The following is a 21,872-nucleotide window of genomic DNA, read 5'->3' as shown; positions in this document are numbered from 1 at the left end:
GCAGATGAAAACTAATCTGGTTGGAGAACACAAGGAGCATCCATAAAAGCAATGAAGGTGTGTCTTCTAATGGTCTTCAGTGGGCAATTTCCTTAACTGGTATATTTGCAATTCTTGAGGAAAGATATGTCTGCAGTAATGGCTATTTGGAGAGATCAGATCGAAATCAGTACGCTAGCTGAAAGGTGTTTTCTTGCTCACTGAAACCCTTTAATGTTTCAGCAGTTCAATGTGACATAAACATTTATTTTGGAATGTAATGCCAGCAACAACAACAAACTTCTTGTTAGAGCATTCAAAGAACTATAGCAGTGACATGAAAAATGTTTTCCTTTTTAATTCATAAGAGGATACTTTTGTAGCCTTAAGTCTTTAATGAACTTTCAGAGAGTGTTCTTCCATGGCCCATTTTTCTCTTTACGTGCAAATTCTAATTACTTCATAATAAAAGTGAATTGGTGGTAAGTCATAGAGTGGATGAAGTTTCCTGCTTTTCCTATAACTCCTTTCATTGGCTGGTGTACAATCAATAAGTAAACAGAGGTTAAACATATGTTTGGTTAAGTAAGAATATTGTGAAAGATAATCGGTAATAAATGGAAATGCTCACCTATGTTGAAGGCTTGCAGTAAACTCCACAAAGGAGCAATCTCCAGAGAGAGATAGTTATGTGGTTGGTGCTTTAGGACTAGTACATAAAAACCTTGTTGTTTTCACAAACAGTGCAAACTGCTAATAAGATGAATGCACAAATGCTGACATTTCTTTCTTTCTCTTTTTTTTTAATTGAACATTTGCAACTTCGTTTTATTTCTTTAAAAATATTTGTCCTGAGCAAAACGACTGCAGTGTTTGTCTATGAAGCAGTCAATGTGCTGTGCTGTTTGTTTGGCTTTTAGTCAACATACTTTCCAGGAAAAGGTGAAAGGACACAAATGCCACAGATCGGTTTCGTTTATCGCTCAGTGAATGTGAAGAATATATTTTAATATAAAACGAACAAAAGCAGTAATACCTTAGTTGAGGCATACATAAACTTGAGCTCCTCAAATGTGTGGGGCTCCTTGCTTTGAAACTTGGCAAGTGTGGTATTACTCATCAGGACCACAGAAAACAATCTTTGTGTGGGTGTTCTGAGTCCTTTAATCATTGTGGTAGCTTGCTTACGTCTCACAGGATGAGTGTAGTGACCCCCCAAACAGTGACAGGAGTTCAGACATTAGTTTGAACAGCTACCTGGAGTATCTCTAGGCAGAAGGTTGTCAATTCTTTCTATATTGGTTTGAGGGCTGCTCTGAAAGAAATCCTTCCTATTTTGTGATGTTGGACAACGGCATCAGAGGCAGATGTTGGTGGTGTGGCAGCAGGGGCTGAACCTTCCCACCCGTGTCCCATTCCATTTTGTGACTGTGTGACAGCTGGCAGCAGAGGGGCAGTCTGGCATGGAAGTGCATATGGAGCAAAGGTGAGGAACCACATTCCTCCATGAGGAAAACAGACATTCCTATTGATGTTCATTGATGCCTGCTGGAAGTTTATGGAGACCCACCATTGGATGTTGGCACAGGGAGGCATGGGTGCTGTGTTTGAGCAATGCTGATAGCGGTCACCTCCACTGGTGCAGAAGTTTCTGAGTGCAGCATGAAGGCTCCTGTCTGTCACTGGTGCAAATGCACAGCTAATGGTGATGAGTGCATTGAAAAAATAATCTCAGTTTTCCAGTAGAACTTCACAAAGAAAATCACATGACAAGTGGTAAATTAAGAAATGTTGGAAGTAGATGCGTGGATGCCGACTATCAGCATGGACTGCAAGCCAATCTAGTTGGCTTTTATTTGAAGTCTACATCCTTGCTCTAGCACAGTCCCCAAAATTGTTTTGAAAAAGCATGATCATATCTCCAACGTTTTAAGACTGTTCTGTTGTGTTGTGGGTTTTTTTTCTGTACAGAATACTGAACAGTAATTCAGTATGGTGAATGCTGTTAGGTGGCTTGTGAGATTCTGGAATGAAGAAGTTAACTAGGAAAGCAGGACTCTGTTGATAACCACAGTTGTCTGTCAATAAAGCCTGGAATAACCTACAGACCAGAAATTACACATTTTAAACTCATAAAAAAACCCCATACTGTCTGAATTTGCAACACAGACTAAATTCCTTTATGAGTTGTGTGCATATCTGGGCTGTCAAATGCAACAGTCTATTTGTGATGAGGTTAAACCAAAGGTCTTTATCTGTAGACCTCTATGTTTGGGTAAGTCAAGATCTGGATCCTGTCTCTGTGATTGTTTCTCTTGTAGGAGATGAGTAACTGCCGTGGAAGCTCTTAGAAGTTCAGTAGGACTGTGGTTTATTTCCTGGCACTGACTTTGTTTGATGATAAAGATAGCAAAGCTTTTCTTCCGCAAAACAGCTGTCAAGAAAAAACATTTCATCTTCTCAAAAGTCACTGTCCTTCTAACAGTGTAAGATGTGCTCCTAACATGGACTGAAAGAGATGGATGTGGCAAAGAAGGAAGCTGCAGTTATTTTCTTATATTGACTCAGTTCATTTGTTTCCTGTTCTGGCAGTGAGTACATGGCTACAAAACAGCAAAAGTAGAGCATTACTGCCAACTACTCTGAACTTCTTCTGTTATGGGTCATATCTTTCAAGAACAAACTGTATTTTGAACTTACTGAAATCTGAGAAGTCTCGTGTAATCCTTTAACCAAGTAGCAGAGTCAGTCCGATGCTCCGCATGAGCGATGAATCTCTGGTTACCCCAGCTCTACTGCAACCTTCAGAAAAATCAGAATAGAAAAACGTTTTTACTCATGGCAGATAATGACATTGAAGCAATTTGGCAATCTGAACAATTGAGTTTTGCAGAATACAGTAATGTACTCCTTTTGACAGCGTGCAAAATAAACACAATGCTATTGAAACTGGCACATGGTACAAGACTGTTACTTTCTTGCTTCTGAAGGTACTTACCCCAATTTCAGGAGCTGTTTGAATGCACAAGTTTAGCCGAGCGTTTAGTATTTGGTTACCTCCCATGATGAGGTGGGCATGATAAAGAACAGGAGGATTTACTTTAATAATTCTTCAGTTTCTATTAAGCATGCTGAAGCTAACTGGTGGTGAGAAGCAATCAGTAATACCTGCTAACTGGAATGAACACGGGCACAGAAGAAACCAGTACACTTTCCCAAGTGTTTATATGATTTAATAACACGACCGTGCCCAGTTCACGTTCTCGGGGAGGTTATTTCCGTGCCTACAACTAGCTGACTGTAGTGTCAGAAGCACTGCTTACATTGCACTGCAATGGCTATTTGTCTTCAAATAGCTAATGGTAGGACAATATTGAATGAATTCATATACTAAACCTCTTTTTTGATTGTTTTCTTTCAGGACATCAGGCACGAAGCCAGTGATTTTCCATGTAAAGTGGCCAAACATCCCAGAAACAAAAACAGAAATAGGTACAGAGATGTCAGCCCCTGTAAGTATACTTGCTTTTCCATTGTTTGTAACAGACAATTGACCTCTAATGATTTCAGGCAGCTAAATGCTCTGTGTAAGATTAAGACTTCTGTTAGTTGCAGATCCCAGATCTTTATTTCTGTTAATATATAAAGTTATGAGATTGATGGCAGAGGATGCCATTGTATTTATAGGATTGTAGTGTAGCAACATACAGTAATTCTGTGTTTGTGGGTAGAAAACTGAAGAATGGAACTTGTTTTCCCTCATGTTAGGGAAGAACGGTGAAGTATTAACAAAAGTAAAAAATATCCTTTCTATTGCAGTACACTTACTAGAGCATCCTTTTAGTCAATATAGCATAATTGTGGCTATTGGAAGATGGAGAAGTCTTGCATAAAGAGCATGACCACTGGAGATAAATCCTGAACTATCTGAGACAGAGAAAAGGAAGTTTGCAGAGGTGGTAATCTTAGTGTGAGACCTGTGCTTCTGAAGTGATTGTCGTTGCATGTTCTGGTGAATTCTGGTGAGACTTCAGTCTTTGAGCATGTGTCCTCTGTGCAAGGCACTGCAGCAACAGTGCTGTTCAGTATTGCAGGCTGTCTTTCCTTCCATGATCCTGTGTGCAAAGACTACCACGTATAAATAGACTTCACTGTGCCTGGTGTGCTGACCTTAGAGGTGCTATTGCAGACACCAGAGAAAGTTTGTAACTGTTTTGCTGAGCTGACTGGGTTCTCTGCGCTACACAGTAACAGTCAGGTTACCCTAAAGGTGCAGCACTGGGACCTGCTTTAAATACGGAGGCTCTGTAGGGTCTGTCTTTGGGCAGTTACCTGTATTCTGCTCAACGACATGTGTGGTACCAACAGATTCTTACATTTAGGGGTTGAAAGTTATTATCTGTTCACCTTTCTTGTAAGGTGTGAAAATTCTTGTCTTTGTGGGTTTTTTCCTGTGTGTGTTTTTTCTGCTATATAGAGCAAATGGAGCCTAACAAAAGAGCAGTAGCATTACGTTTACTGTAATTCTATATTTTTAATCATTATTTCTAGACATTACTTTGTGCTTGTCTGGGGAAAAGTAGGGTAAGAGATCTGCTTTGTTTGTTCATTGTATGTTCAGTCAGACCTTTAACAAGCTGATTTTGAATGTTCAAGTTGCAGAAGATAAGCAGTTGTGTGACTAGAGTTATTTAAAACCAGTAACTTTGTAACTGTAAAATGCATCATTGTGATCTGGTTTGCACCTTACCACTGTGAGTGCCAGATGCAAATACTTCTTTCTTGCAGTGTATTTCTAGAAGATGGAGTTTGACTTGCGTTCACTGCTCTGGGATGGTGCAGTTCTTATAGTACTTACATGGTTCTTGAAGCTCTGGGGATACCAGAGAACTCTTCTGTGATTGAGCTCTTTTGATTCTTCAGGAAAACTCAGCTTTCTTGAACCTAACATCTAATGAGGCTGTGCAGGTGTTGCGTTCTGTGCACTCTAACCAGTGTTTTCTATTTATTCTGCAGTTGATCACAGTCGAATTAAGCTCAACCAAGGTGACAATGACTACATCAATGCTAGCTTAATAAAAATGGAAGAGGCCCAGAGGAGCTACATCCTTACGCAGGTAATTGCTGTGTACAGACAATAGAAATATAGGATGACTGGAGTTTTTACAGTTTGAGAAGTTGCTTGATACTTGCCTGAATTTACTGCCTAAGGCAGTAACTTTTAATGGGAAACATTGCTCTGATTTTAACAGAAAATTTCATTTCTGGTTATTCTGTCTCTGCAGGGACCTTTGCCAAATACTTGTGGTCACTTCTGGGAGATGGTTTGGGAACAGAAAAGCCGTGGTGTTGTCATGTTGAACAGAGTGATGGAAAAGGGATCCGTGAGTATTTATCTGGTCTTAGCTACGTGCTCATTGTATGTTGTGCTTTAAATTAAATAGAAAGAAAAAGAAATAAAAGAACCGTTGTAGAGGTGAAAAAACGTGGCTGTAAGTAATTTTATCTAACGAGTAGTGCTTAGGATTGACTACCTGGTGAATTAATCTTCAAGTCAGAAAACTATCCAGTTTGTACCTGCAGGTCTTAATTTCTGCTGAATTTGGCTGAAGTAAGACATTAAAACCACATCTCTGCAAAAATGAGGATTTGGTCTCTGCTTCTAACCTAAGTATCTGAATAGAGTTCTTCTCATATACAAATTGTGCCTTTCAAAGGACATTATTCAGAAACAATATGAAATGGCTTTAGGGTCACCCTGATTCCACATTTCCTTCACACAGTAAGAACTCAGATTTTAAACGTCACTTTAACATATACTGTTTATCCTCCACGGTCTGACATTAGACAGGACAGACAGACGATGAAGGGAAAAAACAGGTAAACAAATAGCTGAGGTTATTTTAAGTAACTAACCTGACAGATAAAAAGGTTTGGTTCCTCCTGCACATGGAGTAGCTGCTGTCTTGAGAGGAAACATCTCAGCCCTTCTGGGGTTGCATGGGTCAAGCATGGAATTAATTGTACATCTGTGGGTTCCGAGCTTTGGCTGTACAGTACCAGCTGCCATCCTGTGCTCCTCAGCTGGGCTTGGCATCTGTGTGAATTTGGAAAGAAAAGCAGCTGTGAAAACTGACAGAAATGCACAATTATAAGTGAAATGTTACAGTGCAGTCAGAATAAAGATGCTTCAGTTCTGCTCTTGTTAACATCTCTTCTTTTGAAATGGAAATATTTCAGTGAAGATAATGCATGAAATGCAGCACAGACTTAAATTCACATTTTGATAATGTTCTACAGCTTTTATATTTAGGAAGTTACTAGATTTTTAGGTTGTTGCTAATAGTCTGATCAAGCTAAAATAGATAATGCCTCTGGTGATTTCGATTATATCCCACAGAGGTACAGCCCTGTTTCACGCTCTTCCAGCTTCCATGTAGAAAAAAGAGCTCTGCTGCCACAAAGCTATCCCCAGTCCTTACGTATCTTCATGAGTCGGTTGGGGTCAAAGTAATTTGACTCATACAAAAATAAAAATTACCCAAGATGTGGTTCTGCAGCATAAGGGAAGACTGGTGCTTTTCACACTGAAATCTGTCCTTGTAATAAAATCAGTAAAATTTTAGTTAGATTTGCTTTTTGCATGAGTATAAGCGATGCATAACTGGCAGCCATTTGTTTGTAGATAAAGTGTGCGCAGTACTGGCCACGGAAGGAAGAGAAGGAAATGTTTTTTGAAGATACAAACTTGAAACTCACCTTGATATCAGAAGATATAAAATCATATTACACAGTGCGACAACTAGAATTGGAAAACCTTACAGTAAGTACAGAAGCTACTACCAGTCACGTTCTTTAATCAGTCTGAGGTGAGACCCACCTTGTTACTAAGGTTATGAAAAAGACCGGTGTGAAATACAGCAGATTTTGTGCTGGAATTGATGATTCCGTATCAGATGGTTCTCTGACGTTGTCTGGTATTGGAGCATTGCTCTGACAGAGAAGAAAGACAAGAACAGTCATTCAGAGCAGTAACGCCTGATGGAAAGTTCCTGAGTGAGGCTGGCAAGGAATATTGCCGTTCACTTTCACTGAATGTGGGTAATAGAAGATAATGTCTGAGGTTCCCAGCAGTGCTGAGTGTGGATGTTGTGGCATTGTAGCCACAGTTCTGTTCTGCCCACATACTGCTCCGTACTGGAAGGTAATTGATATTTGCTCCACTGTTAGCATCTTGTGCCAGGAAATGTGAGAAAGCAGATACAAACTTGATTGGTTGAGTGACAGCAGAGTAAGGATTTGGCTGTTGCAGTTTGTTTGGTGTACTAAGAGGTCTGTCTGCCCTTGGCATGTTTTGGATGGCTGTACCTCAGAACTACAGGGTGTGAGCACCAGTGAGTCTGGAGTATCGGAAGAAATTTTTGAGATTGGGAATAAAGTGCAGAGGAACCTGTGAGCGTGTTTTGTCTGCAGAAAGTGGAAGGGGATTCTGTAGCTTGCTGTCCGCCATTCTGAGAACTCTTCAGACAGTATTCTGCCATTACAAACTGGACAGCAGTAGTGCAAGTGTTTGAACTATACTGAAAAAGAGCATAAGGTAGGCTATATGTAAGTTTACTTACCAGTCTCCTTTGCTCAAAACAGAGGGTCTTTTACAAAAAGGGATAATTAATTGTAATGAGTTTCTTAGCTGAGCAGATGTGAAAGTCCCCACAGAACATGGAACTTTATCATTTGAATTTAAGTCAACTATTCTAAAGCTGTAGTGCCCAAGAAATAGCAGTGCAGCCTGATTATCACACAGAGCTGAGCTAGTGCTCTCCCGCATATCATATAAACCAGATTTACTTGTAACATTTTTCCATAGGCACAAATCCGAAACTGACCTACAGCTATGAACAGTTAATGTTTGAAGCCATGTAACTACCCGACATCTGAAGCTGCGTTTCTTGAGTAGGAGAATATTTGCTAGGAAAATGAACATGTGAGGGATTGTATTTGCTCATTTGAACGTTGTTGTAAGCAGCTGTAATTCCAATAGTTACAAACTTGTGTATCCAGCTGAAAGACTTCATAAGTACTGTCTTTTACAGATGCAAGAAACTAGAGAGATTCTGCACTTTCATTATACTACGTGGCCTGACTTTGGAGTCCCAGAGTCTCCTGCTTCATTCCTCAATTTCCTCTTCAAAGTGAGAGAATCTGGCTCACTTAACCCTGAGCACGGACCTGTTGTGGTGCACTGCAGTGCAGGAATTGGGAGATCAGGAACTTTCTGTCTGGTCGATACGTGTCTTCTGCTGGTAAGAACTGCTGCTGAGATGATACGCTGCTTCAGCAGAGTTCCCTTGAACGGTGGTTTCTTCAGGCCTACGAAGAGCTGCGGTGTTTTCTGTGGAGTTCTTGCATGTTATTTCTCTTATCTTACTCATATTCTAGTTTGAGACAGTCTTCCATTTTAAAACTAAAATAGATCTCATTCTTAAATGACCATTTGAATCCATGGAAGAAAACTGTAGTTTTCAGAGTGATTTGCAAGGATAGGCTTTACCCGTGTGGTTAAGAAAAACATTACGTGTTAGTTACAGAATAGTGTAAGCTATCCTAGAACAGTGTAAAATACACCTACATGTTTCCTTTTACAGAGTCAACTTTACCATGTAGGCAGGGGAAGATTTTGGTCTTATTCCTTCACTGTGTGACATCAAGTAATACACAGAAGTCAGGCCTAGGTCAGAGTATCTATTTCTTAAGTTATTTTACTTATTGCATCTTCAAAACAAGAAAGACCAGAAAAAGGGGGGAAAGCAGGCAGGATTATGGAGACCCAGTGCAATTTTCCATTTCTGTGTTTTTTCTTAGTGTATTAATACCGCGGTAGGTAGGATGGTCAGAAAGCTGTTCTATGAAGCCTGTCATTGTATTGAATCTCATCAGAGTATTAAGTATGTTCCAAATTTTTTATCTTCAGATGGACAAACGGAAAGATCCTTCTTCTGTGGATGTTAAACAAGTTCTCCTAGAAATGAGGAAGTACAGAATGGGACTGATACAGACGGCGGATCAGCTTCGTTTCTCCTACTTAGCTGTAATCGAGGGGGCAAAATTCATTATGGGGGATGCTTCGGTGCAAGTGAGTATCATTGACTGCGGAACCAGACGTATAGTAAGCTGCAGCGTGTGTTTTAACTGTAGCACAAGAACAAAATGAGCTTTAGATTCCTTTGGCTTCAATACATTTTTATATTATGCAGTACTAAAATACAACACTTTACTGCCTGACCTCAGAACACTTCCTGTAGTCCTGTAGAGTAATAGGTGGTGCCTGTGTACTTTTCAGCACCTTAACTTGGGTGTAGATTGGCTGCATCTGCCATGTCTTTCATATAAGGCAGAAATTTAAGTACTGCAATATTCTTACAGCAGAACTAGCAACATAGGTTCTATTTCATGCTATTTAAAATCTCCAGATGTAGATTAAAATTTCTTCCTTTAGAGCTGATGTCTTCAGTGTACTGCAGATAGCTTAGATTTTCAGTTATTTTTGTGTCTCTTTTTTCCCCCTTTTTTTCCCCAATGCAAATGAACAGGCATGCTAAAAATAAATGAGAAGGTAGAGTGTAACACCCCTACCAACTTAAAGTTACAGTAGTTTACATAAAGTGGAAAACGTAACAAGGCATTTCCTTCCCTGAAGGAACAGTGGAAAGAGCTCTCCAATGAAGATCTGGACCCACCACCTGAACATACCCCACCTCCCCCCAGACCACCAAAGAGAACCTCAGAAATGCACAATGGAAAGATGCACGAACATGCAGAATTCTTTCCTAAGCATCAGGTGGTAGAGGAAGAGATCAGATCCTCAGTCAGCACTGCTGAAGAGATGGTTCCAGATGGCAGAGTTTTTTCATCTGTGCCACTGATCACAGACAGGTAACTCCTTTAGTTTCCCATTTCAGTTTGTTCATAAATGGCATTTCATATGGAAAATCCCGAACAGATGCCGGCTGTTCCAAAACAAAGGCTGTGCATGCTTTTCCATAAAGTTCTTCAGCTTTTTTTTAATTGAGATCCTGCTGTAGTGAGAGAAGTGGCAGTGGAACAAGGTGGCTTAGTCTCAGTTTACATGTGATGTGTACGTTACATTGAGTTACACAGGAGCTCTTTCACTGGAGGTGGAACTGGGAGCTGGGCTGATCAGCTTGAGCTGTACTTAGAAATGTGAAATTAATTCTAAGCAAAGCTGCTTTTGATGAAAGGAGTAGAAGGGGCTCATGAACAGAGAACTTTTCTACCTGTCATTGCAACCTCAATTGTCAGGTGTGATGGGTGGAGCAGCCCAGGCTGCGACCTGTTAGCCACTAGATGTCCCTCCTGCTTCATCCGAGTGGTGTGGAGCTGGATGAAGTCAGCCTCAATGTTAACTCATTTATTCAGAACAGCCAACAGAAAAGAAACATTTTAAAGTAATTTTTGAAGACTGCCTTGAAACACCAGAGACGACCGAAGAAAAGTTGGATTTTCCCCCATTAGCTGGTCTTCTAAAAAGGAACGTTCAGCTTCATATCTGGAAATATTGGAATAAAAATGCCAAGTTTTAGTATTTTCTGCAGCACCATGAAGTTTTTTCATCAGGTGCAGCTGGCAGACCTGGTGTATTTTATTTAATCAGACCAGTGAGGGAGTGAATGACCGCAGACTAGAGGTTGGTGGTATACATTCCCAGCAGTCTTCCTTCAAAATAAACCTCCCCTAATTTCACAGAGCAGCGCACAGAGGCTGAGAACAAATTCTGCAGGAGGCAGAGATACAATGAAGGTGTTCCTTGCCTGCTTAATGGAAACAGTATTTAAATTGGGATTTTATTTTCTAATTTGGTGGGGAGATTTGAGAAGTGAAATGCTCGAATTGCAAACGCCTTTACTAAAAAGAAAGAAAATCTTGGAAGTAGGAATAGGCACAAACAAAGATGGGCTTGCTCAGCCTGGGAAGAGAAGGCTGTGAGAAGACCTCATTGTGGGGTGCTGCCACAGCTGCCCAGAGAGGCTGCGGATGCTGCATCCCTGGAGGTGTTCAAGGCCAGGTTGGATGGGGCCCTGGGCAACCTGGGCTAGTGCCAGATCTGGAGGTTGGTGGCGCTGCCTTTGATGGGGGGTTGGAACCTCATGATCCTCCATTGATATGAAAAGATAAGACAGGAAGAGGCTGGAAGAAGTGGAGCAGTGGGACATGGTGAGCAAAGAGGAGACAGAAGCCTTAAGCTTGGGCTTTTTTCCTGCCTCAGCAGTCTGTTGTCTGGGATGACAGGTTGCTGAGTTCTGTACTTCAGCTGCCAGCATACGTATAGGAAAACCCTGTGCAGTGCAGCTCCCAGCTGGATACCACTCTACTTGTTCTCCCAGCTTGCTGATGTTCTGCTTTCTAAATTCAGATGGAAGTAGCAGTGCAGCAGATCTGAAAGTTAAAGTTAATATGCCTCTCTGTATGTCAGTATACTATCAACGTGATGGAGGTCTTTATCTAGAAAAAACGCATTAAAGAGTATTAAAGATGGAGAAATCTTCAGTTCCATCATTAGAAGCCATCACAGTGCTCCTGGCCACTCTTACGACAGTACAAACAAACCATAATTTCAGCACTTTCTGACTCTTTGAGCAGCTGATTTCAGAACCTTCTTCTCAGCTGGATGCAGGTTGGCCCTTTCTTGTCTCAGTGGCTGCAGAGACAGCAGACTTAGGATGAGCAGTGGAAGTAAGAGATGGTTAAGGTTAGGTCAGCTCATTCTTTAAAGGGAAAATCCAGTACTGAACATTTATTTATTTGTCCTTAAGCACTAGTCAAGACACTGAAATTCGGAGGAGAACTGTTGGTGAAAACCTGCACATCTCAGCACACAGAGAAGAGTCGATGAAGTCAGAAAGCGTAGAAGAGGATGATGAGAACATGATGACAACTTGGAAGCCGTTTCTAGTGAATATATGCATGTTCACCTTCCTCACAGCAGGAGCTTATCTCTGTTACAGGGTATGTTTTCACTGATGGACATGCCAGCACCACTGACCCCGCAAAAAACACCAATTTGATCGGTTTGTAATAAGCTTCTGTACAAGAAAGCTCCTTGAGGCACGTGAGCCTTATCTCCGCAGAGATAGATCTTAAGTTGAAAGGCCAGAACTTTGGGCTTAAAGAGAGAATTGATGCACTAGGGTTTTACTTAGCCCTGTGGTCCCAAGAACGTGATATTCTGATCTCAGGGCCTTAAAATATTCAGGAGTAAACAGAAAAAATGCCAAATAGTCTGGTTTTTTTGTTTTGTTTTGTTTTTTAACTAAATAATAGAATTACAACACATTGTTGTTCTTAGCCTTTTTTAAAAAGCCAGTTCTTTTTCTTTTGTGTCTCAGAAAAGCCAGGCACAAACAAAACTTGCTTGTACTCTCCAAGTGTTGTAGCCAAATACATCACTTATATCAGTGAGCTCCCAAGAAAAGAAAAATAAACCCACATACCTGGAGAATGTAAACCTTTTGGAAGGGCCGGGGGCAGCTACGGTTGGGTGGGTTTGGGGTTTGGTTTGGTTTGATTTTTAACTTGTTTCATCTGTTAAAGACTGAGTTGTGGGCAGTGCCTGTGGTATTGATGTATTTAATCTTGGCAAAACTTTTCTGAAAGAGCTTATTGTTTTACGTTGTTTATAGAAACAGGCTTCTGCATTTGCTCAGGGTATGTCAACATGTCCAGCTCTTCTTTTCTTTTTTTTTTTAATATAAAAGAAATGTATCTTCTCATTGACTTTTGTTGCGCTCTACTTGCACATATACCTATTTACATTGCACCATCCTTTGTAAAGCTGTTTTTACATTTGTATTCTGGGTTAGGAGAAATTGAGGGGAGGGAAAGAAACAGGAAAGAAAGTTCAACCAAAATATGTCCACCAGCATTTTGAAGCTGTTCAGTTGGCATTCAGAAGGACCAGTTCATAAACCTCATCATTTGGAATGTAAAATGCAGTTTCACTCTACACCTGCTCCAAGGATAGCGTGCTTTCCGCCACAGCCGGGAGGCGATGTACTCAGAGGCACTGCAGGTAAGGAGCAGGAAAGCATGTCAAGAAAACCAGAGCTGTCAGTCCTGTGGCAGCTTCCTTAAGACATAGAAAGTACAACAGAAGACACGTTGGTCTCAGAACGTATCAGCTGGCTTTTGATGCAAGCTTTGTGTGTTTTGCTTATTTTGAAGCAAAGATTTGAAATACTGGTGTAGTTTGGCTTGAAGATCCGCAGTTCGGTGACTGCTGGATACAGAGGTGTGTGTGGATACAGACTGCAGACACAGTTGTTGCTGTCCTCAGTAATGTACGCTAAGAGATGGGTGGTTTTGTGCTGTGCCCTGCTGTGTTGGGGGTTCTGCTCAGCTGGAGCCCAGCACTTGAATAATCCGAGTGCTTGCAAATAAGGATTTGGGTGCACTGGTAGAACTGTGACTGGAAGCTTGCATTGCACTGAGCAGTCTTAGTCAATGCTGCTCCTCACATTAGTACTGAGTTATTACAATGTAAACAATAGCAGCAAAGAATCACTTGCTGATGTCACGGAACAGAAGAGTAAAATTCACTACTAAAAGGTGTCCTGAATGAGACTAAACCACGTCGGCTGATCTGCAACAGTGCTGCAAATCAGTTCCTTTTGTTTTAAAATGCCTTATGGCACTTAACCACCATTCTCAGTGCAAACATCACTGTGGAGTACTTAAGTCTCTTTGCACTCCAGGTTTTATTTTTGCAGAGTTCTTTTCCTTCAGTGAACAAGGAGGTGGGGAAGGGGAGCTGTTTCTCTTCTGTCTTTTGTTAAGCTTGCATCAAGGGCTTTTCACAAGTACAATACTAAATCCTCAGGTAGTACTGGGAATGGATGCTTCACCTGGGAGACTGTTGGTCAGACCAGTACTGGAAAAGAGGAACGCTGTAACCAGTCAATACCTAGTGGTATTACTGGAATCATGAAAAATGAGTATAGAAAAATGGTAATATATAATGGCTCATCTGTGTATTTAAGATACAGTGTGTGATTGCTTTCTCCCCATTGTTCTCTCCATCACCTGGTAGAACATTGTTCTAAAGCAACATTTATACATCATTTGTATTAGAATGCATGTAAAGTCTTCTAGTGTCCTGATTAAATACCACGTGCTTGAAAGGTGCAAGTTCTATTTCTGCTTACTGATGTGCCCAAATTATATTTGCATGAACTGATCATTAAGTGGCTGTGGTTGAAAGGGTGCTGCTGGAAGTATCTATCTTCGTTCAGCAACAGATGGGCTTGGTGTTTATCAGATAACTAACATGTACCCGCCTGATACCTGGCATGACTTCCTATTAAATTTCTGTATTCAGCATAACCTGGTTGTTAGCATGGTTCATTTCAGCTGAGTGAGTATAGTGCAGACATTCCAGAGTGCGTAGCAAGCCGTATCCACACCTCACCTCTGCTCACGGGTGGCAAGCGGGAGTTGGTGGCTTCAGGGTGTGATGTTCTGTGCTGCCTTCAGAGCTTTTTTTTGCAAGGCTGCCCTATTGTGCTTTGATCTGCAAACTCGGGCTCTTAAGTGGTGTCATTCTCCTTAAAAAAAAAAAAAAGCCAAACAGAAAACAAACTGTACTGCTCCCAAGAAGGGATGTTTTAAGTGTTAGCCTGGAGAGGAAAGTAAAGCATCCTCCCTTTGATTCCAGCATAATTCAGTTGCACTGTGCTTACAAATTACTGCAGTATGAGTAAGTTCCTGCAGAGAAGTTCTGACACCCCCTTTTCTGCCTATTTTTCTTGTTTCTGTCACCTGTTCCAAATCCAGGAGAACTTAAGCTGTCCCAGTGAGGTGTGGACAGGGCTTGTAATACTGAACTGTAAACATTTCTGTTTTGGTGTCCTGTATGTGTACTTAGTAGTGAGTGTGTATATACCGTAGCGTTTCAAAGTGGGTGTATTGGTTAACCTGTTCTTGGAAAATGGACAAAAATCCATGTTAAACTTGTTAGAAAGTTAGTGAGCTGCTCTGCTATCTGCCTTAAGCAAATATTTACGCATCAGGTCTTTCTTTTTTTACAGATCGCCATAGAATAAACTTTTTTAAAAAAATAAAAACCAAAAAAGTTAAATGTTTTGGTATAATACATTTTCAGGTATCCTGTCTTTTGTGTAAGCCACTGCAAGGACCTCAGAAGTTACAGTAAAATTGTACAGTTTTCTCAATTTCCCATACAAGTTTTCAGTTCCCATTTTAGTTGTAACAATAAAGCTCCTTTTTTAAAGAACGCACCTGAGTCCCATCGCTGTGTTTCCTCGCTGCCAGAGCCACCGGCGCCTGCTCTGAATTACTCGCAGATCTGCTCTGAACAGTGTTTATTTCTCTTCCTGGAAAGGGTTTGACGTGTTACTGTCAGAGCTCCAGGAAGAGGAGCTGCCCCGTTCCGTTCTGTGCCTCTCCCTGCCATGTTTATCCTCCCCTCCCAAGTCGCTGGTTTTAAGCAGTTAACACTGAAGTATGTTGGGTGAGTAATTGCTGCAATGCACACAATGACTTCGTCACAACTTTGTGAAGAGTTTCTGCTGTGCCTCAGCCAGGGAAGAACTACAGGATCACCGCACCTCCATGCTGTCTGAGCTAAAGTAATTCTATTTAGGTTCTGAAGGAAGCTACAACCGGGGAAGTGCTCGAAAAGAGAATTTCCAGTAGTTCCACAATGCGGCGCTGAAGCAGCCGTGGTTGCGCTGCGCTCTCAGTGCCCACCCACACCTCCCCGCTTACCACCCGGTTCGGGCTCCACGCGGCACCCTGCCAGCAAAGGGGAAGAGTGGGCCGCAGCTGCCGGGGCAGCAGGGAACTTACCGAGGCAGAGCACGCCTGTCCTGCACTTGTAAATAAATCTATAAATGAAAAGCAGAGTTACATACATTAAAAGGAGAGTTACACAATCTATGAGCAGCCACCTCTAAGTGTGGTTAAAGTTCGCTATGAAACAGCATGACCTGAACATCGTAGTTCAGAGCTCACGAGTAAAGAGCTGCAGGGTTTCAGGATGCTCCAAGGGCAATACTGACAGCACAGCAGCAGCCCGGCCTGCCTGCCCTGTACAAGCCTGCATCTGGCAGAGCAGGTAGGAAACAAGTGGGTGATGTACTTACTGGACACACACCCTGACTTGGTACACAGAACCTCAACCGCTGTTCGTTTGCACCTCTCCCCATCACTGTCCATACACCCACGTGAAGGACGTGCAGGATTTGTCTCAAAAGTTTTATTAGAAGTCCAGAAAGTATGAAATCCAACAAATAAATACCGAATAGAAAAAGAGTTATATATAAAATATTTACACACAAGCCTTTTCAAGTGTTTTACCTGAAGCCATGGTTCACATCGTGGTTACCCTCCCCTTACAATAAGTGGAGGGTAAGGAGCCTGGCAGTGACACATGATTATACAAATCTTGACCTATGACTAAAAGAATAAAATGCTTATTTTCCTAAAAAACTTACACAGCTCTGCCCGCGCAGCAGTCTGATTTGTACATGCCTAATATGATAAATAACTTCCCTTGTAAACTGCAGAGGATTTACACTATTTGTTTCTTGCCCGTCCTTGCTCAAACCTGCCCTAAGTTGCACTGATACAAAAAAACAAACAAAAAGAAAATGGCTTTTGAAACAAGGCGCTGTTGCTTCTGCAGCAGCATCACATTACAAAGAAAAGAAACCACCAAGCAATGCTGCCAGATTTTCTTATTCACAGGGCAGCTGATGTAAACAATCAGTTGTCAGCAAGGTTCTAGATGGACTTGGAGCACCGCTGTGAGATGAAGGCTTCACTCACACTGCAGCCTGGTTTGACATTCTTACAGACTCCAGTTTGTTTCTTTCTTCAGCATTTCAGATTATCAATGCTGAAAGTGGGAGGAAAAAAAAAAAGTAGATTCCAGTCTATTTGATTTAGATTCAGATTGTAAACGGCGCCCACTTTGGAAACAAAACTACAGTCAGTAGGCAGCATGTACATAGCAGGGTGTAAGTAAAGAAAATACTGATAAACAACAAATCTAAACCCTCAGGTACCCATAAGTCATACTGTCCTCACAGCCACTTATCTCCTTATACTCCACTACTAAAATACTGTGATCTCAATTTCAGCCTCCTGCTGCACAGCGTCCCTTAATTCACAGCAAATCCTGTCCATTTTCTCAAAGGCTTGTCGTCCCTTTTCACCTATGGAGAAAGAAAATACATCTCACACTGAGGAAAAGAAAGCAGTTAGAAATAACCTGACAAAAGCAATAGTGAGAAATACTTCTGTTGCGACTTTGTACAGAACGAATAAGAACTCTGAGTAGTGACAAATCTCCGTAAAGCAGCAGTGCTCCAAACCCTGCTCCAAGTCACCAGGAGAAAACTGCATTTAAAAAATAATCAGGCCCTCTGTAAACATTTCCACATGATTAACAGCATGGAGTATCACGACTGGAAAATGTGTTCTGTAATGCACGTGGCTCTTAGTATTTCTGTGAAGGCAGTCTGGAGATCCCCAGAACTGAGCGTGACTGAGTATTTTCAGGAAGAGCAGAGCAGGGAGATTACAGCCACCTCCCAGATAACTGCATCCTCCCCAGCAGCTCAGCCTTTCAGGTACTTATCCTAGACAATTCTCCTTTGCCTTCAGTAGAAGTACAAATACCAGCCAGGAGCAAGGAACATCAACATTTGATTAGCAGCTCAACTCCATGGTATATTCACTGCATTCAGGTGAAGTAACACATGCAAAACAACTGTGTCTATACTTAAATAGCTCTCCTGTATTCAGACAGGAGCAGTTTGTAGAACAGGAATAAGGAAACTATACAAGGAGCCAGTCCATTTGCAGGTGGCTACAGGTGATCACTGGGCCAAAGTATTCTGCTGCTGTTGCAATACATAAAAGATCTTCAGTTTAGCTAATGTCACAGAGCTATAACCAGCATAATTTTAACCCCTCAGGTTCAAACAGCATCGTAAAAATCTAGAAGGGGAAAATCACCGATGCCAGTACTACCATTAATAAGTACTCCAGCAGCACGGTCAGCAACTTAAGTGCTTATCTCTAACACACATTCAAAAAATTTAGTGGTTCTTGAAGCACCTTATCCTACAATAGTCTTGGTTGGGTTCTACATACAGCAATAAAAGCCTTTGGTCATTATTGGTGGCACAAAGTTGGTTATTGTATGTGGCCCCTTAATGGTATGAAACAGCCATTCATGAAACATTTCCAGAGCCTAGAATGTGTTCAGGCTGTACAACACAAGCAGAGCTTCAGACCTGCTCTGGCTTTGCACTGTTTCACACTGTTTTTCAGAATCTGCATTTTAAGTTGCATAAAGACTTACCAAAGGACAGCGTTGTTTCCCTGGCTGCATTCCTTACATCCTCTGTTTCAGACTGACACAGGTGGGCAACCTGCTCAATACTCTCTATGCCCTGTTTGAGAAAAATGCAATGGTAGCCTTTCATCAAACTTTCTGATGCACTTTTCAAAGCAAACACATGCAAACTAACTCCCATTTCTTCTTGTGTCTGACTGTGATCTTTCTTTTCTCCCCTACGGTATTGGCTTGCACTTAATTTTTCTGAGCATGACATCACTTTTGTTTCATCCTTTCTCTCCTGTTTTAAGACATAAAAACGTTTTAAAACTCTGGTCCCCAGCACACTGCTGCAGTACTGTTCAATTAGCATAAAACAATCGGGACCTTCTCTGAAAAGTTGTGCTATGGCAACACTTGCTTAGATCTGACTTAGAGAGTAAGACTCACTTGTCAGGCCTGTCTTATGGCTATGTTTGTAGAAACTACTATCAGTAATCCTTTGTGTGCAAATTTATTACAGACTTGTGGCTGTCAGGTAGATAGATCTAAATCTATTCAGACAATTGTTTATAGTTTTTATTTTCTGACTACTGTCAGCTATTACTAAAATAAGATTAACTGATGTAACTTCTACAGTTAAAGAGTAAGAACTGACTCCATACATAAGGAACTCCGCTGCTCATTCTCCCTCATACCATGTCCTCGCACAGGCACTATCTGCTGTGGCAATGCTGGAGAAACTAAAAAGCACCCATTCTACCAGTTTTCCATGCCTGTCAGATTAACCTGAGACACCCCTTCTACCTGCTGCTTTTTAACAACAGCAGTTATATTTTGGAACTCTGGAAGGCAAAGAATTCATTAATTCCAGACAAAAGGAAGATGAAAAAGTAACCCTACCAGATTCAAAAGCAATTTGCCAGACACAGCAAGATACAAGTAGAGCTATAAATACTTACTCTGAGATTTTTAAGGGCCAAACACGCAGCTTGCTGAAGTCTTGCATCACAGCCAACTAAAACATCAGTGTAAAAAAGGAGAGCCTGAAAGACAAAAGAAAAGTTTCATACCTTTCAGTATAGTCAAGCACTCAAATTCAGACTGCCATCAGCTTTGTTTTATCTTTGTGAAATTGAATAAAGGATACAGAGAAAATCACCTGAGCATTGACGTGGTTTCAGTTCAGATTAATGAAGTGCACAGAGGGTAACAGTACTATTTTAAGACAAAACAAATAGCATGCGTTTCAGCACCTAATTAGAAAAGCTGAGAAGTAAGTTTTAACCTTTTCCCTGAAGTTCTTGTTTGCTGCTGCACGGGACAGGCAGGATGTGGCTGCTCTGCTGACGCGGTGGTTGTCATCAAGCTGTAAAATCCCAAGAAGCCGCAAAGACTGCGGCAGAGGCTGGAGCCGATTCAGGCGCTTCCCTTTCAATTTTTTAAGGGTCTTTAGCCGTCCAGGGCACTGCAGTTCCTCAATTAGCATCACTGCATGTGAAAGGACTTAGCATCACCACATGGTAAAAGAAGACATCTCCACAACAAGACTAACTCCTCTCTAACTCTGCCTCCTTCAGCCACCTGAAGTTGTTCACATGGTTAGTGAGCACGATGGCAGGGAGCAAACCAGGATGACTGCCCCTTTGACAATCCTATCTTCTTTCCCTCTCATTGTTCCATGAGCAGTGACTACCATCCCACAGTTCTAGCTCACAGCATGCAACAAAGCCCTGCTCCTTAACAGACCCAGGTGCACTGGGTACAACATGCAGTGCAAGACATCTCTGCACCTTTGGACATCACAACCACCAGAACATTCCTAAAATAAGGATGAGACAATCGAGCATTTTACTTCTTTTAAACAGTTCAGAAAGATCGAGCTGCATCAGTTGATGAGAAAAACATGCCTCTCTTCAGAAAAAAGCAATGAGGCACTGGATTGGCAATTTGAATTTGAAGAATATTACAGATCTTTTTCACTACTGATGCACAGGTCCTCAGTCTCCCAACAGATAAATCATTTCCATCAAAATAAGACTAAAGATGCTGCCAAGATCAGGATCATTTTGAAAATAATTTTCTAACACAAAGTTTCAATGCTTTCATGCTGGACTATGTTCAGCAAGACACTGGCTGCCTCTGCAAACTCATGTGTTAGTAACCTCTGAAATGTTATGGCTATTACCTGTGTCGTTGCTGCAGATGCAGTCACACAAAGCTACAGGAAGTTACCCAGTCCTTTAATCTAGATGTAGATTGTTGCTGAATCAGTTTCTGTTTAAATTTCAGTATATCTCAGAACCCTTTTTTTTTTTTTTTTGACACTTGATGAACTTTTCTTTCGCACTTCTGTTTTGTTTCTACCCGGTCAGATGTCAAGCAACTCTGTCCTATTCGTGCTAAAATTGCATTAAAACAAATTGGCAGCGCAATGCTGGACTGTTCTCTGCTCTCAAAGTTGATCTGCACCAGTAACCTGTGCCAAGTGCCATCATTACCTTCTTTAGCAAGTCTTCCTATGTGTTTCTCCAGGCTGGTAACCTGGTGTTTCTCCAGGTAGCTATAAAATTGGAATAAAGTAACTGGTTCTGTTTGGAGACATGCAGAGGGCAGCAAGCCATCGCAGGTGACGATCTGCTCTAGCAATCTTCGTAAAACTGAAAGTAACAGAAAAGAACAAATGAACAGAGGAAATGCTGCAGAGCTGCCAAAACAAGATGTTCTTAAAGGCATAAGGATACTTTCATTCTTGTGGTCAGATTCAACTGACACGGCCTTTGGATCAAGGAACAGAGCAGTACCTGCTTCTAATTGGCCAGGGTACTTTTCCTTCACCTTGTGTGCCAACGTGTACTTCAGTACTTGGCAGAATCTTTCTGCTGAAGCAAACAGGATACTGCCAGGGTCTGCAACATCACTCCAGATCTTCAGATAGTGCTTCTTCTTTTTACTCTTCTGAATAACTGAAAAATCATATTTTAGGAAGTTAGTGAGCGTTAGCAGATTTTGAATTTTACGTGAGAAATTAGGCACCAGATGGCATATCTAGATAAGCATTTGCATGAACTGAAATTGCATTATATAGATGGCTTTGTTCAAAGCAGGAGGCTTGCTGCCAGTATTTTAATGTCTGTGAGCACCCATTTCAGCAAGCTTGGACTGCAGCCTCCAATTGTCATTAGGAGACCTGAATGAGATGCCTTAGCAAAGCCCTACTGCCCGTCGGATCATCATTCATTCTTCCCTATCATCAGAGTCAAGTTTCCAATCTTGCTGCTCTTTGACTGCAAATTCCACTGCCTGCCACACATCCCTGTTTCTAAGACACACCACACGGTTCAGTTATTTCATGAGCCAGACTTCTTTTTTTTAATATAATTATACAAAACACATATATACACACACATATATGTATATATACATACATATACGTATATGTATGTATATACAAATACATACATATACATTTATATAATTATACAAAATTACACAATTTTTTAATATTTCC

The 21,872-nt window shown here is 41.2% G+C and overlaps 2 protein-coding genes across 13 annotated transcripts in view; one reads left to right on the top strand and one right to left on the bottom strand.

The window, feature by feature from the left end:
* Positions 1–15,289, top strand: part of PTPN1 (protein tyrosine phosphatase non-receptor type 1) — a 28,817-nt gene extending 13,528 nt beyond the window's left edge. For 3 of the 5 annotated variants that reach the window (XM_072350445.1, XM_072350448.1, XM_072350447.1), the window contains 8 exons: positions 3,401–3,491; positions 4,996–5,096; positions 5,265–5,363; positions 6,665–6,802; positions 8,073–8,282; positions 8,951–9,112; positions 9,677–9,912; positions 11,811–15,289. In XM_072350445.1, the coding sequence (XP_072206546.1) occupies positions 3,401–3,491; positions 4,996–5,096; positions 5,265–5,363; positions 6,665–6,802; positions 8,073–8,282; positions 8,951–9,112; positions 9,677–9,912; positions 11,811–12,018 (1,245 nt within the window). In that variant the 3' untranslated portion in view covers positions 12,019–15,289. Of the gene's footprint in view, positions 1–3,400; positions 3,492–3,823; positions 3,936–4,995; positions 5,097–5,264; positions 5,364–6,664; positions 6,803–8,072; positions 8,283–8,950; positions 9,113–9,676; positions 9,913–11,810 lie in introns of those variants that run through there. The other 2 variants (XM_072350446.1, XM_072350449.1) reach the window with 2 other exon arrangements.
* Positions 15,290–16,249: 960 nt separating this feature from the next.
* RIPOR3 (RIPOR family member 3) overlaps positions 16,250–21,872 on the bottom strand; it is a 47,034-nt gene continuing 41,411 nt past the window's right edge. For all 8 annotated transcript variants that reach the window (XM_072350545.1, XM_072350543.1, XM_072350544.1 and 5 more), the window contains 6 exons: positions 21,166–21,327; positions 20,863–21,021; positions 19,650–19,852; positions 19,324–19,407; positions 18,386–18,476; positions 16,250–17,231 (listed from right to left, as the gene is read on the bottom strand). In XM_072350545.1, the coding sequence (XP_072206646.1) occupies positions 17,131–17,231; positions 18,386–18,476; positions 19,324–19,407; positions 19,650–19,852; positions 20,863–21,021; positions 21,166–21,327 (800 nt within the window). In that variant the 3' untranslated portion in view covers positions 16,250–17,130. The remainder of the gene's footprint in view (positions 17,232–18,385; positions 18,477–19,323; positions 19,408–19,649; positions 19,853–20,862; positions 21,022–21,165; positions 21,328–21,872) is intronic.

This window comes from Excalfactoria chinensis, chromosome 15 (assembly GCF_039878825.1).
Source record: "Excalfactoria chinensis isolate bCotChi1 chromosome 15, bCotChi1.hap2, whole genome shotgun sequence".
Classification (NCBI taxonomy): Eukaryota; Metazoa; Chordata; class Aves; order Galliformes; family Phasianidae; genus Excalfactoria; species Excalfactoria chinensis.
The sequence above is the reverse complement of the archived record's forward strand: the minus strand, read 5'-3'. Positions and strand labels throughout refer to the sequence as shown.